The sequence below is a fragment of the Ranitomeya imitator genome, chromosome 4 (assembly GCF_032444005.1).
Source record: "Ranitomeya imitator isolate aRanImi1 chromosome 4, aRanImi1.pri, whole genome shotgun sequence".
NCBI lineage: Eukaryota > Metazoa > Chordata > Amphibia > Anura > Dendrobatidae > Ranitomeya > Ranitomeya imitator.
The window spans coordinates 279,224,728-279,238,979 of record NC_091285.1 but is presented as its reverse complement, the minus strand read 5'-3'; the positions used below and the strand labels follow the sequence as shown (position 1 = coordinate 279,238,979).

General features: G+C 44.3%; 1 protein-coding gene across 2 annotated transcripts in view; it reads right to left on the bottom strand.

Moving 5' to 3' along the window:
• TBK1 (TANK binding kinase 1) overlaps positions 1-14,252 on the bottom strand; it is a 114,981-nt gene that overhangs the window by 4,146 nt on the left and 96,583 nt on the right. For both annotated transcript variants that reach the window (XM_069764669.1, XM_069764670.1), the window contains exon 20: positions 2,908-2,979. In XM_069764669.1, the coding sequence (XP_069620770.1) occupies positions 2,908-2,979 (72 nt within the window). The remainder of the gene's footprint in view (positions 1-2,907; positions 2,980-14,252) is intronic.

The window sequence follows — 14,252 nt, the reverse complement described above, 5'->3', positions numbered from 1 at the left end:
AGTTGAAATCCCCCATAATAATGACTTATCCTTGAGTTGCTGCTTCATCTATTTGCTTTACGAGGATATTCTCCGTTGTGTCCATTATTTTTGGGGACTTATAACTAACCCCCATCAGTAATTTATTATTTTTACCCCCCCTCCTCTTATCTCCACCCACAGGGACTCTACATTTTCATTAGATTCACCTATATTATCACGCAGGATGGGTTTTAAGGAAGATTTTACATATAAGCACACCTCCCCCTCGCTTATCCGTTCGGTCATTTCTGAACAGACTATAACCCTGCAAGTTAACAGCCCAGTCATGGCTCTCATCCAGCCATGTCTCAGATATCCCCACCATGTCATAATTATGCTCCAACAACATTAATTCTAATTCGTCCATTTTGTTGGCGAGGCTTCTGGCATTAGTATACATGCACTTTATGTATTTCTCTGTACCTCTATTCATTCTTAAATTATTAACTGTTCTAACACTACCCACCATGCCGCCACCCCCAACTTTCTTATTTGTGCCCAGGTCTCTATCTGCACTATCTTTCCACTGCTATAAAATGAATACCCTCCCCACAATCCCTAGTTTAAACACTCATCCAACCTTCTAGCCATTTTCTCCCCCAGCACAGCTGCACCTTCCCCATTGAGGTGCAGCCAGTCCCTAGCGTAGAACCTGTAGCCAAACCCCTCCTTCCTACACCCACTTATTAACCTCCCTAATCTCCCGTTGCCTCTCTGGCGTGGTACAGGCAGTATTTTGGAAAATACCACGTTGGAGGTCCTTGCTTTCAGCTTGCAGCCTAATTCCCTGAAATCATTTTTAAGGACCTTCCACCTACCTCTAACTTTCTCATTTGTGCCAAAGTGCACCATGACCACTGGGTTCTCACCAGCCCCTCCCAGTAATCTGTCCACCCGATCAGCGATGTGTCGGACTCGAGCGCCAGGTAGGCAGCACACCGTTCGACGATCCCTGCTCTTTGTGACAGATTTCCCTATCTGTTCCCCTAATAACTGAATCCCCCACTACCAGCACCTGTCTGGCCTGCAGCAGTGCTACCCCTGTACTGGTACCCCCCTCATCTGCCAACTTCGCAAACTTATTGGGGTGTGCCAGATCAGGACTAGCCTCCCTGGCACTCTTCCCTCTACCCTGCTTTCTGTCACCCAGCTTGCTGCTTCACTGTCCTGCAGTTCCATCCTACCATCCCCGCCTCATCTATCCCATTGAGCGTCTGCTCAGTGAGCCGCAAACTCCTTTCCATATTGTCAATAGATCTCAGTGTTGCTAGCTGCACATTTAGATTCAGAATCTGAGCTTCCAAATGCACAACGTGCTCACATCTCGCACAGCAGTATGCACCCTCGACCGGCTGATCAAGGACTGCATACATGTGGCAAGATGTGCACTGGATGGCATTAACAATAGTGGAGCACATTTCCTAATGGGGATTGCACCAGATAGAAACGTTAAATAAAAATAAATACAAAGTGTAAATAAAACACAGACAGCAATTCAGTAATTCCGCCCTTGGAAACTCCCTGAATCCAAAGTCACTGAATCACAAGTCACACTTACAGCCGTTCACACTTAAGGCCCCGTCACACATAGCGAGATCGCTAGCGAGATCGCTGCTGAGTCACAAGTTTTGTGACGCAACAGCGATCTCAGTAGCGATCTCGCTATGTGTGACACGTAGCAGCGATCAGGCCCCTGCTGTGAGATCGCTGGTCGTGTCAGAATGGCCTGGGCCATTGTGTGTGACGCCGATTCAGCGATGTCTTCGCTGGTAACCAGGGTAAACATCGGGTTACTAAGCGCAGGGCTGCGCTTAGTAACCCGATGTTTACCCTGGTTACCATCGTTAAAGTAAAAAAAACAAACGCTACATACTTACCTACCGCTGTCTGTCCCCGGCGCTGGGCTTCTCTGCTCTGGCTGTGAGCGGCGGGCAGCCGGAAAGCAGAGCGGTGACGTCACCGCTCTGCTTTCCGGCCGCTGTGCTCTCAGCCAGAGCAGAGAAGCCCAGCGCCGGGGACAGACAGCGGTAGGTAAGTATGTAGCGTTTGTTTTTTTTTACTTTAACGATGGTATCCAGGGTAAACATCGGGTTACTAATCGCGGCCCTGCGCTTAGTAACCCGATGTTTACCCTGGTTACCCGGGGACTTCGGCATCGTTGAAGACAGTTTCAACGATGCCGAAGTCTTTCCCCTGATCGTTGGTCGCTGGAGAGAGCTGTCTGTGTGACAGCTCTCCAGCGACGCTGCAGCGATCCGGATCGTTGTCGGTATCGCTGCAGCGTCGCTAAGTGTGACGGTACCTTTACGCTCAGGTCATACTCAGCTTATTCACACTCGCTAAGCTGAAGATTTAAAGAGATTTTTTTTTTCCCCTCAGCAGCAATCCACCTTGCTGTTCAATGCACTTCTAAAAGAACTTGAGCCCCAACCAGCTGCCCCTTATAAACCCTTAATTATGAGCCCCCATCCTAAATTAATCCTTTGTGAATATAGCTATTCCCAATTCAGCAACTCACACCAATTAGGTATTTGTTAAAGGTTTTTCAAATACCTCTTTACTGAATCACAAGTCACACACTTACCACCGTTCGCACTTACACTCAGGTCACACTCAGCTCATTCACACTCCCTAAGCTGAACATATAAAGAGATTTTTTTTTCTCGCAGCACTGGATCTGCGGGGGGCCTCCGGGATTTCACGAAATGCCGGCAGAGCCTCTCCGAACAGTGTGACACAGCCGCCTCCGCCCCACAGAGGAAAACCACCACCGAAACCCCACAGCTGCACTTTTGGGGGGAAAAGTGCGTCTTATGGTCTGAAAAATACGGTAAGTAAATGGACAAAATGCTTTTTTTTTGCCAGAAAAAGACTTGTCCCGTTTACCTTTCCAGGATGTGGTTATTTTCTGCCAACTCTTTGACAACACCTTCCATCTCTTCTTTTAATTTCCGCATTCTGATAATGAAAAAAAATACATAATTTTTTTGTTAAAGGTTTTGAGGATTTCAAAATGGTAAAAGTAAAAAAAAAATGTGTGTCTCAGACTAGACATTTAGTGAAGTCAAAGTTAAGTTTCAATGGCAAAAAAAACAAAATGCCTCTACCATGCCCTTATGCCTCAAACATTTCACCTCAGGGAACGCATATACCCCTATACATAAAAAAACTACTTGAGCACTAAGATAAGCAAAAAAATATAAATACAAAAAATATGTAACAAAATAAAGTATTTATTAGAAACTAATACCTTCTTTGTTATTTTGATACATATTTTTTGTATGTATTTTTTTTGCTTATCTTAGTGCTCAAGTAGTTTTTTTTGTATAGTTTCTGCTGTCTACTTGAACATTATATAAAATAATATTTGCTTATATTACGTTATTGAATTACTCATTTTTCTCTTTGGTATAAATCACATATACCCCTACCTTAATTACTGGTTATCGGAAAGTAGTAAAAGTTAGGACTGCAACATCTACATAAATATTATATTGTGTAAAGTTACATCATGCGGATAAAAAAATATTTGAGCTGTCCATTTGTGCACGTTTCTTCAGAAGTAGCTTTAGTTCCATAAAGATGCGGTACATTCTGGTATCCTTCATTTTAATATAGGAAAGATATATATCTTGGTACCGTGTTAGCCAGTTGATAGAAAAATATTTAGAATTGAGAGTCCTCAGTGGTTGATACCTTTTAATGGCTAACTGAAAAGATGGTAACAAATTGCAAGTTTTCAAGACTACTCAGGTCTCTTCATCAGGCATAGACTAATACAAATTCTGAAGAATCACATATTTATAATACAGCCTAGAAATAAATCTTCTGACAATGGGGGGTGCAATAGTCATGATGAACACATCAGACTATATGAAGGAAGCAAACAACTTATGGACACACGCTACTACAAAAAATTGGAGTCGGATGCTACACAGGATTATTACAAGGAACTGAACAAGTTGGTATCTTGTCTGCCTGACAAATCCACAAGAGCCGATGACCTGATACCAGAAAGTCCAAGAACAGGGACATTCTACATGCTTCCCAAAATCCACAAATCTGGAAATCCAGGAAGACCAATTATTTCATGTGTGGGCACCCTTACTGAGCAGGAATCTGGATGGGTACAGGGTATTCTTACACCCCTGGTAAAAGGATAGACCCAGCTTCATTCAGGACACAACTGACCTATTGAATAAACTAGCAGCAATAGGTCCTCTACCAGAAGGAACCATCCTGGCCACCATGGATGTGGAATCTCTGTACTCCAATATCCCAGACCAGGATGGATTAAATGCCTGCAAATTCTTCCTGGGAAACACAGGGACTGATGCTGAATCTGTGGTGAAACTTATAAAATATCTGCAATTACTTTGGATTTGACAACAAGATACATCTACAGGAGACTGGCACAGCAATGGGAAGTAAAATGGCTCCACAGTATGCTAATCTTTTCATGGCCAAGCTTGAAAGCGACTTTTTATCCTCATGTCCCATCAGGCCTCTGGTCTACTACAGCTACATTGATGATATTTGAATCATCTGGACGGAGTCTGAGCCACAGCTAAAGACGTTCCATGAACAGTTTAATCAATTTCATCCCTCCATCGACTTAACACTCAACTACTCCAGCATTTAAATTAACTTTTTGGACACCATCATTAACCCCTTTCTACTATTGGACATACTATTCCATCCATGTGGGGTGGGCCCTACTACCCATGGACGGAATAGTACGTCCAGCACGATCAGCCGCGCTCATGGGGGTAGCGCGGCCGATCGCTGACTATCGCTGCTGACATCTGGCACTATGTGGCAGGAGCAGTCGCGGACAGCTCCTGGCACATTAACCCCCGGAACGCTGCATCAAAGATGATCGCAGTGTTCCGGCGGAACAGGGAAGCATCGCGCAGGGAGGGGGCTCCCTGCGTGCTTCCCTGAGACCCTCGGAGCAACGCGATGTTATCGCGTTGCTCCGAGGGTCTCCTACCTCCTCCCTGCAGGCCCGGATCCAAAATGGCCGCGGGGGGCCTTCCTGGTCCTGCAGGGAGGTGGCTTACAATCGCCTGTTCAGAACAGGTGCCGGCAAGAATCCCTGCAGTGCCTGTGTGATCACTGATCTGACACAGTGCACTGCAAAGTGTCAGATCAGCGATCTGATGATATATAGTTTACATGTGTAAAAAAAAAATTCCTAAAGAAAAAAAAATATTGTTCCAATAAATACATTTCTTTATCTACATTAAACAAAAACAGTAAAAGTACACATATTTAGTATCGCCGTGTCCGTAACGACCTGACCTATAAAACCGTCCCACTAATTAACCCCTTCAGTGAACATCGTAAAAAAAAAAAACACACAAAGGCAAAAAAACGATGCTTTATTATCATACCGCCAAACAAAAAGTGGAATATAAGACGGATATAAATAACCATGGTACTGCTGAAATCGTCATCTTGTCCCACAAAAAACGAGCCGCTATACAGCATCATCAGCGAAAAAATAAAAAAGTTATAGTCCTCAGAATAAAGCGATGCAAAAATAATTATTTTTTCTATAAAATAGTTTTTATCGTATAAAAGCGCCAAAACATAAAAAAATTATATAAATTAGGTATTGCTGTAATCGTTCTGACCCGAAGAATAAAACTGCTTTATCAATTTTATCAAACGTGGAATGGTCTAAACGTCCCCCCAAAAGAAATTCATGAATAGCTGGTTTTTGCTCATTCTACCTCACAAAAATCGGAATACAAAGCGATCAAAAAAAGTCACGCGCCCAAAAATGGTACTAATAAAAATGTCAACTCGTCCCGCAAAAAACAAGACATCACATGACTCTGTGGACCAAAATATCGAAAAATTATAGCTCTCAAAATGTGGAGACGCAAAAACTATTTTTTGCAATAAAAAGCGTCTTTCAGAATGTGACGGCTGCCAATCATAAAAGTCTGCTAAAAAAACAGCTATAAAAGTAAATCAAACCCCCCATCATCACCCCCTTAGTTAGGGAAAAATAATAACATTTTAAAAAATGTATTTATTTCCATTTTCCCATTAGGGTTAGGGTTGGGGCTAAAGTTAGCGTTAGGGTTGGGGCTAAAGTTAGCGTTAGGGTTGGGGCTAAAGATAGCGTTAGGGTTGGGGCTAAAGATAGCGTTAGGGTTGGGGCTAAAGTTAGCGTCAGGGTTGGGGCTAAAGTTAGCGTCAGGGTTGGGGCTAAAGTTAGCGTCAGGGTTGGGGCTAAAGTTAGGGTTATGGTTGGGGCTAAAGTTAGGGCTTGGATTACATTTACGGTTGGGATCAGGGGTGGGTGTGGTTAGGGATTAGGGGTGTGTTTGGGTTAGGGTTTCAGTTAGAATTGGAGGGGTTTCCAGTGTTTAGGCACATCAGGGGCTCTCCAAACGCGACATGGCATCCGATCTCAATTCCAGCCAAATCTGCGTTGAAAAAGTAAAACAGTGCTCCTTCCCTTCCGAGCTCTCCCGTGCGCCCAAACAGGGATTAACCCCAACATATGGGATATCAGCGTACTCAGGACAAATTGGACAGCAACTTTTGGGGTCCATTTTCTCCTGTTACCCTTGGTAAAATAAAACAAATTGGAGCTGAATTACATTTTTTGTGGAAAAAAAATAAAATGTTCATTTTTTTTTAAACAGTCCAAAAATTCCTGTGAAGCACCAGAAGGGTTAATAAAGTTCTTGAATGTGGTTTTGAGCACCTTGAGGGGTGCAGTTTTTAGAATGGTGTCACACTTGGTTATTTTCTATCATATAGACCCCTCAAAATGACTTCAAATGTGTTGTGGTCCCTAAAAAAAATGGTGTTGTAAAACAGTGCTCCTTCCCTTCCGAGCTCTCCCGTGCGCCCAAACAGGGATTAACCCCAACATATGGGATATCAGCGTACTCAGGACAAATTGGACAGCAACTTTTGGGGTCCAATTTCTCCTGTTACTATTGGGAAAATATAAAACCATGGGCTAAAAAATAATTTGTGTGGAAAAAAAAAGATATTTTATTTTCACGGCTCTTTGTTATAAAATGTAGTGAAACACTTGGGGGTTCAAAGTTCTCACAATACATCTAGATAAGTTCCTTGGGGGGTCTAATTTCCAATATGGGGTCACTTGTGGGGGGCTTCTACTGTTTAGGTACATTAGGGGCTCTGCAAATGTAACATGACGCCTGCAGACCAATCCATCTAAGTCTGCATTCCAAACGGCACTCCTTCCCTTCCGAGCTCTGCCATGCGCCCCACATATGGGGTATTAGCATACTCAGGAGAAATTGGACCCCAAAAGTTGTTGTCCAATTTGTCCCGTTACCCTTGGGAAAATACAAAACTGGGGGCTAAAAAATAATTTGTGTGGAAAAAAAATCGTAGTTACTTACTGATAATTACTTACTGATAACAGTGTTTCTCTGATCCCATGACGGCACCACGGAGAGACCGGGATCCGCCCTCAGGGACAGGAAACTTACAGGTGCAAAAAGGCGGTACCTCTCTCCCACATCAGTTGGTTTACAGAGCCTTAACAGAACTTCAGCTGTAATTTAAATGGTTAAACTAACAAAAAATATTTTAATCTTAATTTTAAGCTTATAAGAGGCACTGCGTGACTAAATATTCGTAACTAATCCTAGTGTGCACATCCACACGTGAAGGGAGGGAATGTACGGGTGCCATCATGGGATCAGAGAAATACCGTTATCAGTAAGTAACTACGATTTGCTCTTTACCCCATGACGGCACCACGGAGAGAATTTCATAGAATGTACATTAGGTGGGACCACTGCCTCTAGAACCCTTCTGCCAAAGGTGAGGTCTGAAGTAGAGGTTAGGTCTAGCCGGTAATGATTAAAGAACGTAGAGGGAGACGACCAAGTGGATGCTCTACATATCTGTTCAATTGAGGCTCTGGCTCTCTCTGCCCATGAGGTCGCCACCGATCTGGTCGAATGAGCTCTAATTCCCTCTGGAATGATTTCATGACACGAGGAATACAAAAGGAGGATGGCATCTCTTATCCATCTCGCTAGAGTGGCTTTTGATGCTGTAAGTCCTTTCTTTGGACCCTGAAAGCACACAAACAGAGCCCTATCCTTCCTACACTCCCTCGTGGCTGACAGATATTGGGTTAAGCACCTTTTAACATCTAGTGTATGTAGGAGTTCTTCCTTTCTATTCCAGGGGTTGGGACAGAAAGAGGGTAAAGAGATTTTCTGTGATCTATGGAAACGTGATGCCGCTTTAGGAAGGTACGATGGGTCGGTCCTAAGAACCACTCTATCATCTAGTATCTGGGTTAAAGGCGGATAAGCCGACAAAGCCGGTATATCACTAATGCTGCGAGCTGATGTTAGTGCTACAAGCAGAGAGGTTTTGAGGGACACGATTTTTAGAGAGGCTTGTGACAACGGCTTGAAGGGTGATTTAGTCAATGCAGGGAGTCCCAAGTTTAGATCCCAGGGAGGTGTAGTGCGGTGGAAAATGGGTCTAGATCTACCTGAGGCTTTAATAAACCTCATTACCCAGTGTTTCCCGCTAAGTCATAGTTGTCAAGGGCTCCTAAAGCTGCTACTTGAACTTTAAGTGTGCTTGTTGCTAACCCCTTTTCCAACCCCTTCTGAAAGAACTCTAGCGCTTCTTTGATTCGAATCTCCCCGGATAAACTGGCACCCGACACTGACAAAAATCTCCTCCAAACCTTCCCGTATGCCCTAGTAGTGACAGGTTTCCTACTTGAAAGGAGAGTAGAAACTAGGCTTGCAGAGAATCCTTTCTTAATCAGAAGCTGCCTTTCAAATTCCAGGCCGTCATATGTAAGTTTTTTACTTGTGGATGATTCACCGGCCCCTGAGACAGAAGGTTCGGGATGTCTGGAAGAACCCAAGGGTCTGTTATAGACATTATTCGTAGCCACGGAAACCATGCTCTTTTCGGCCAAAAGGGTGCTATCATAATTACCCTTGCACTGCCCTCCCGAATCTTCCTCAACACTAAGGGAATTAATGCTATTAGGGGAAAAACATAGGCCAGATGAAAGTCCCAGGAAATTGAAAAGGCGTCTAGGGTCACCGGGCTCCCCCATGGGTCGAGTGAAGAAAGCGCGAGTTTTCCGATTCTGACTGTTCGCGAATAAGTCTATCTCTGAGAGCCCCCAAAGCTGAACTATGTGGTTGAAAACTCTCTGGTTCAATTCCCACTCCCCTTTCTTCAACTGTGTTCCGCTTAAAAAAAATATGTGGCTCGATTCTCCGTGCCCCTGATATGAACGGCCGACAAAGAGGCTAGGTTGGACTCCGCTGATAACAGGATGAATCTCGTTACCCCCATCAATGACCGAGACCTGGTGCCCCCTTGGTGATTCACATATGCTACCACCAACTTGTTGTCCGAGAGCACTCTCACATGATGGGATTTGAGAGAGTCTAGAAAGTGGTTGATAGCACATTCTACCGCCAGGAGTTCTTTCATATTTGAGGAGACAAGTATTTTCTCTTCCGACCAAGGCCCCTGAGCAATCTGATTGTCTAAATGAGCCCCCAGCCCCAGGGACTTGCGTCCGTGGTCAGAGTTATAGATGATGGCCATACCAAAGGGACGCCCCTCGCTAGGTTGCCCGGATCCACCCACCAAGCTAGGGAACGTATTGTTTTTGAGGAGGTTTTGAAATGCTTTTCTAAATTTCCTTTTAAGCAAGGCTCTGCATCTAGTATCTCCCATTGTAGGTCCCTGGTATGACTTTGGGCCCATTGGACTGCTGGGATACAGGCCGTCATTGACCCTAGTATGGACATCGCTTTGCGCAAGGTGATGACCGGGAATCCCCTCAGCTGTGCTATTAACTGTGTCATATTTGTAATTTTCCCTTCGGGGAGACGGCATTCTTGTCTGATTGAGTCTATCGTGATCCCTAAGTACTGCTGTACTTGGGATGGTGTAGTCCTGGACTTTGCTAGGTTCAACATCCAACCTAAACTTGTCCGGGATGTCATCACTTTGTCCAACTATTGACTGCAATGGAGAGAGGACTTGCCAATTACCAGAAGGTCATCCAGATATGGCACTATTATTATATCTTGCTCTCTTATGTGAGCCATGACCTCTGCCATCAGTTTTGTAAAAACTCTCGGGGCTATGGCAAGACCAAAGGGGAGGGCTTTGAATTGATAATCTTTTAACTCCCCCTGCATCATTACCGCCAATCTGAGGAATCTCTGGTGATCTAAATGGATTGGTACATGGTAATTTGCATCCTTTAAATCGATGAGTCATGAAGCAAGACGGATAAAGGGTTCTCACACAAGTTTTTATTGTTTCCATTTTGAAACTTTCTGTCACCAAGAATTTGTTTAGTTTTTTCAAGTTTATAATTGTCCTGTAAGTTCCATCCGGTTTTGTGTGGAGAAACAGAGGGGAGTAAACCTGCGCATAAATCTTCTGCCCCGAAAGGGCCGTCTATAGGATTGGTTGGGAAACCCTGGGAAGGCCTTTTTCTTATCCCCTGCTTTTTCAAGAATGTTGTCTAGGGTTGGCCCAAATAAGAATTCCCCTTCACAGGGAATGGAGCATAGCTTGGATTTTGTTTGTAAGTCTCCCGGCCAACTCTTGAGCCATAAAGTCCTTCTCGCTGCATTTGAAAAAGAAGCAGATCTTGCCGCAAGCCTAGCCGAGTCTATAGAGGCATCCGCTAAGAACGTAGCTGCTCCTTTCATTATTGAGATCGAGTCAAAAAGTGATTCTCTGGGAGATTTATGTTTTAACTGTGACTCTAGGTGGTCTAGCCACACCATTAATGCTGTGGCAGTGCATGTAGCGGCTACAGCTGGTTTTAATCCTCCTCCTGCCGCCTCCCAAGAACCCATTAAGAATACCTCAGCCTTTTTGTCCATAGGGTCCTTCAGGGTCCCCATGTCTTCAAAAGGTAAGAAAATTTTTCTAGACGCTTTTGTAATAGCAACGTCTAATTTTGGCGCTTTTCCCCAGAAAGAACAGACAGGATCATCGCAGGTGTATTTTCTCTTTGGGGATAAGATAACTTTTTTTTCTGGCCTTTTCCATTCCTTTGTTATTAGAGATTGTATTTTCTCATTTATTGGGAACGCTCACCGTTTTTTTTGTTCAAGGCCACCAAACATTAAATCTTGTGCCATTTTTTTGGCCCGAGGTTCTACAGCCCCATTGTTGCCCTAACTGCTTTTACTAAGGCATCTGTTTCTTCAATAGGGAAGCAATTGCGACCCCCTTCCGAGGATGAGGAGGATGAGGGTGAAGAGAGTGAACAATTTGAACTGGAATGGTCACTATCTTCCTCACTGGAACTTAATTCCGAGGATCTATGTCTGGATTTTCGTTTCCTTTATGAGCTTTTAACCCCTTTGAGCGCGTCTTCTACCTGAGTTTTTATGAGCTCCTTTAAGTCAGATGCAAATCTTGGGGACTCTTCACATATGGTGTTCTCTATACATGTAGCACAGAGATTTTTCACCCATGTAGTGGGCAGCTCCATGGAACAGATCGCACAGACTCTGTGCCTAACTTTTGCGGTACACTTCTTTCCCTAAGAAGTCACAATAAACCTTATTTTAGAAGGTGAACTTTCATGGTGATCACTTACCCTCCTGCTGTAAGGGGAATACCGGTTGTGGTGTAGGAGTGGTCTCTACTACTTGTACCGCTGCTGACATTTCGGATCTACCGGAGCCTCTGCTGCACTGGGATCCTGAACTGCGACGCTGGGAGAAGGCATCTCTTTGCTGCTGCGGTCGATGGCGCTGCTGTTAGTGGTGTTTCTTTGGAGGAGACTGCATGGCCTGCTCAGCTGGTTGCTCTTGCTCACTCATTGTGAATATTGAGCACCGACTCCCGCAGGTGCCCCTCCTTTAATACTTCATGTGGGCGGCACGCCGCAGCATCCATTCCCCATAATGCAGCGCACCACCCGGAAACACCTACCCACACTCTGGATTACCCAGAGATGCTTTGCGCCCAGGCGCGCGCATCTCACTTCTCCGGCGTCCGGCTCTCAGGAGGGAGCGCCGGGCAGCTGCTGATGCCCCGTACGCAGCGCTTCCATGTGGGTAGCTGCCACCACCGTCTCCTCCAGGCCCCAGGTTGTCCGGCGGCATTGCGCCAGGAGACCGCCGTCCCTCATTACCGGCCATAGGAGTCTTTTAGGGGAGAGGCAGACTGGACCATGCTTCTCTGCCTCTCCCTCCCGCCTACGCACGGAGGGATCGTGGCCTTCAGAGGGGAAGATAAATCCACCAGGTCCAGTATAGAAAATGTTTCAGCACAGCCTGCTAGGGAGGTGCACAAATATAGGTTCCCAAACCTTAATACGTTAAATAATTTATAATTGGCACACTCCAGAAATGTGATGCAAAGGGGAAAATTTAATGTACATACAGTAGTCACAAACGCGTCGACCTTCATCAGTGTGCTACAGGGACAAAAACCAATATATACTGTGCATAAACATAGATACAAAGGGAAAAACATAAGAATGAAAATAAAGAAACTAAAATTATATACATCAGGGAGAACAAAAAAGGTCATACTTATTATTGAAATACAATCATATAAGAATACCTGCAACATAAAGAGCTGAATAAATGGAGCTTAAATGAATATTGCAGGACCTTGTAAGGCCACGAAGGTCACATGGACAGGAGTGCAATGTAACTTTAGTGGAGGTGTGCAGAGAGATGCGTAGGTATTGGGGTATAGTAGGTAAATGACAACATACCTAGATATATAGCCATGGTGATGTGAACCATATAGTGGGCCCCAAGGTCCACGCGGACCGAAACGTTTATGACTACTGTATGTACATTAAATTTTCCCCTTTGCATCACATTTCTGGAGTGTGCTAATTATAAATTATTTCAAATCCACCAGGTCTGGGACAGGGGCCCCGCTGCCTATATTGGCCCGATGGACCCCCAGCATCCCACGGCGAATCTCCAGGTATGCTGCAGGTTCCCCGTCAGGGACAGGAAACCGAACTGATGTGGGAGAGAGGTACCGCCTTTTTCACCTGTAGGTTTCCTGTCCCTGAGGGCAGATCTTTCTCTCTCCATGGGGCCGTCATGGGGGAAAGAGAAAAATTATTTTTTATTTTCCCGGCTCTGCGTTATAAACTGTAGTGAAACACTTGGGAGTTCAAAGTTCTCACAACACATGTAGGGACACTGCCCCTTGAAAAAGCAACAGCGAAACGTGCGTTGGGGTATCTGTGCGGTGGGTCACGGCGTCCACGGGTAAGATATGCCTATCATTTCATCCCTATGTACTTTTGGCATTGCACTGTCAGCTTTATTATAATGTGGCCAGGTAATTACATGTTACTTCCCCCTCACATCCTGGTCTGTTTTTGCCTGTGATATGTGGCGTACTCTATCCCCATTTATCTTAGTGGATTTCCATTAGGTTGCTCTGTACTCCATACATGCCATGTGATATGACATTCTGCCTCTATATTTATTGTGCATTTTTTGGTATGTAGACTTATCATATATTTGTGAGCGCCTCCTTTCTATTGGATTGCCGGCCCCTGCCAGTTTGTATCATCATTCTGTAGACCTGTCCAGTTTTGTTTGTTTTCTTTGTTTTTATGTTTTGTACTTGTGTGTTTGGCTTTAATATTTGTACTTTAATATAGTTATATATTTTTATACACCCCTTTTTTGCCTTACACTAGTTTATTTTTTGTAGCATTTTTGGTTATGTTTTTGAATTTAAAAGCTCTGGTTTTTTCATATGTTTTCTATAGTTCTAGTGTTTTCCTCTAAATATGGTCATACTATATCAGTTCTGGTATGTTATCATAAGTTCCTTGGGGGGTCTAGTTTCCAATATGGGGTCACTTGTGGGGAGTTTCCACTGTTTAGGTACATCAGGGGCTCTGCAAACGCAATGTGACGCCTGCAGACCATTCCATCTAAGTCTGCATTCCAAACGGAGCTCCTTCGCTTCCGAGCTCTGCCATGCGCCTAAACGGTGGTTCCCCACACATATGTGGTATCAGCGTACTCGGGACAAATTGGACAACATTTGAGGTCCAATTTCTCCCGTTACCCTTGGGAAAATACAAAACTGGGGGCTAAAAAATAATTTGTGCGGAAAAAAAAAAAAGATTTTTTATTTTCACGGCTCTGCGTTACAAACTATAGTGAAACACTTGGGGGTTCGAAGTTCTCACAACAAATCTAGATAAG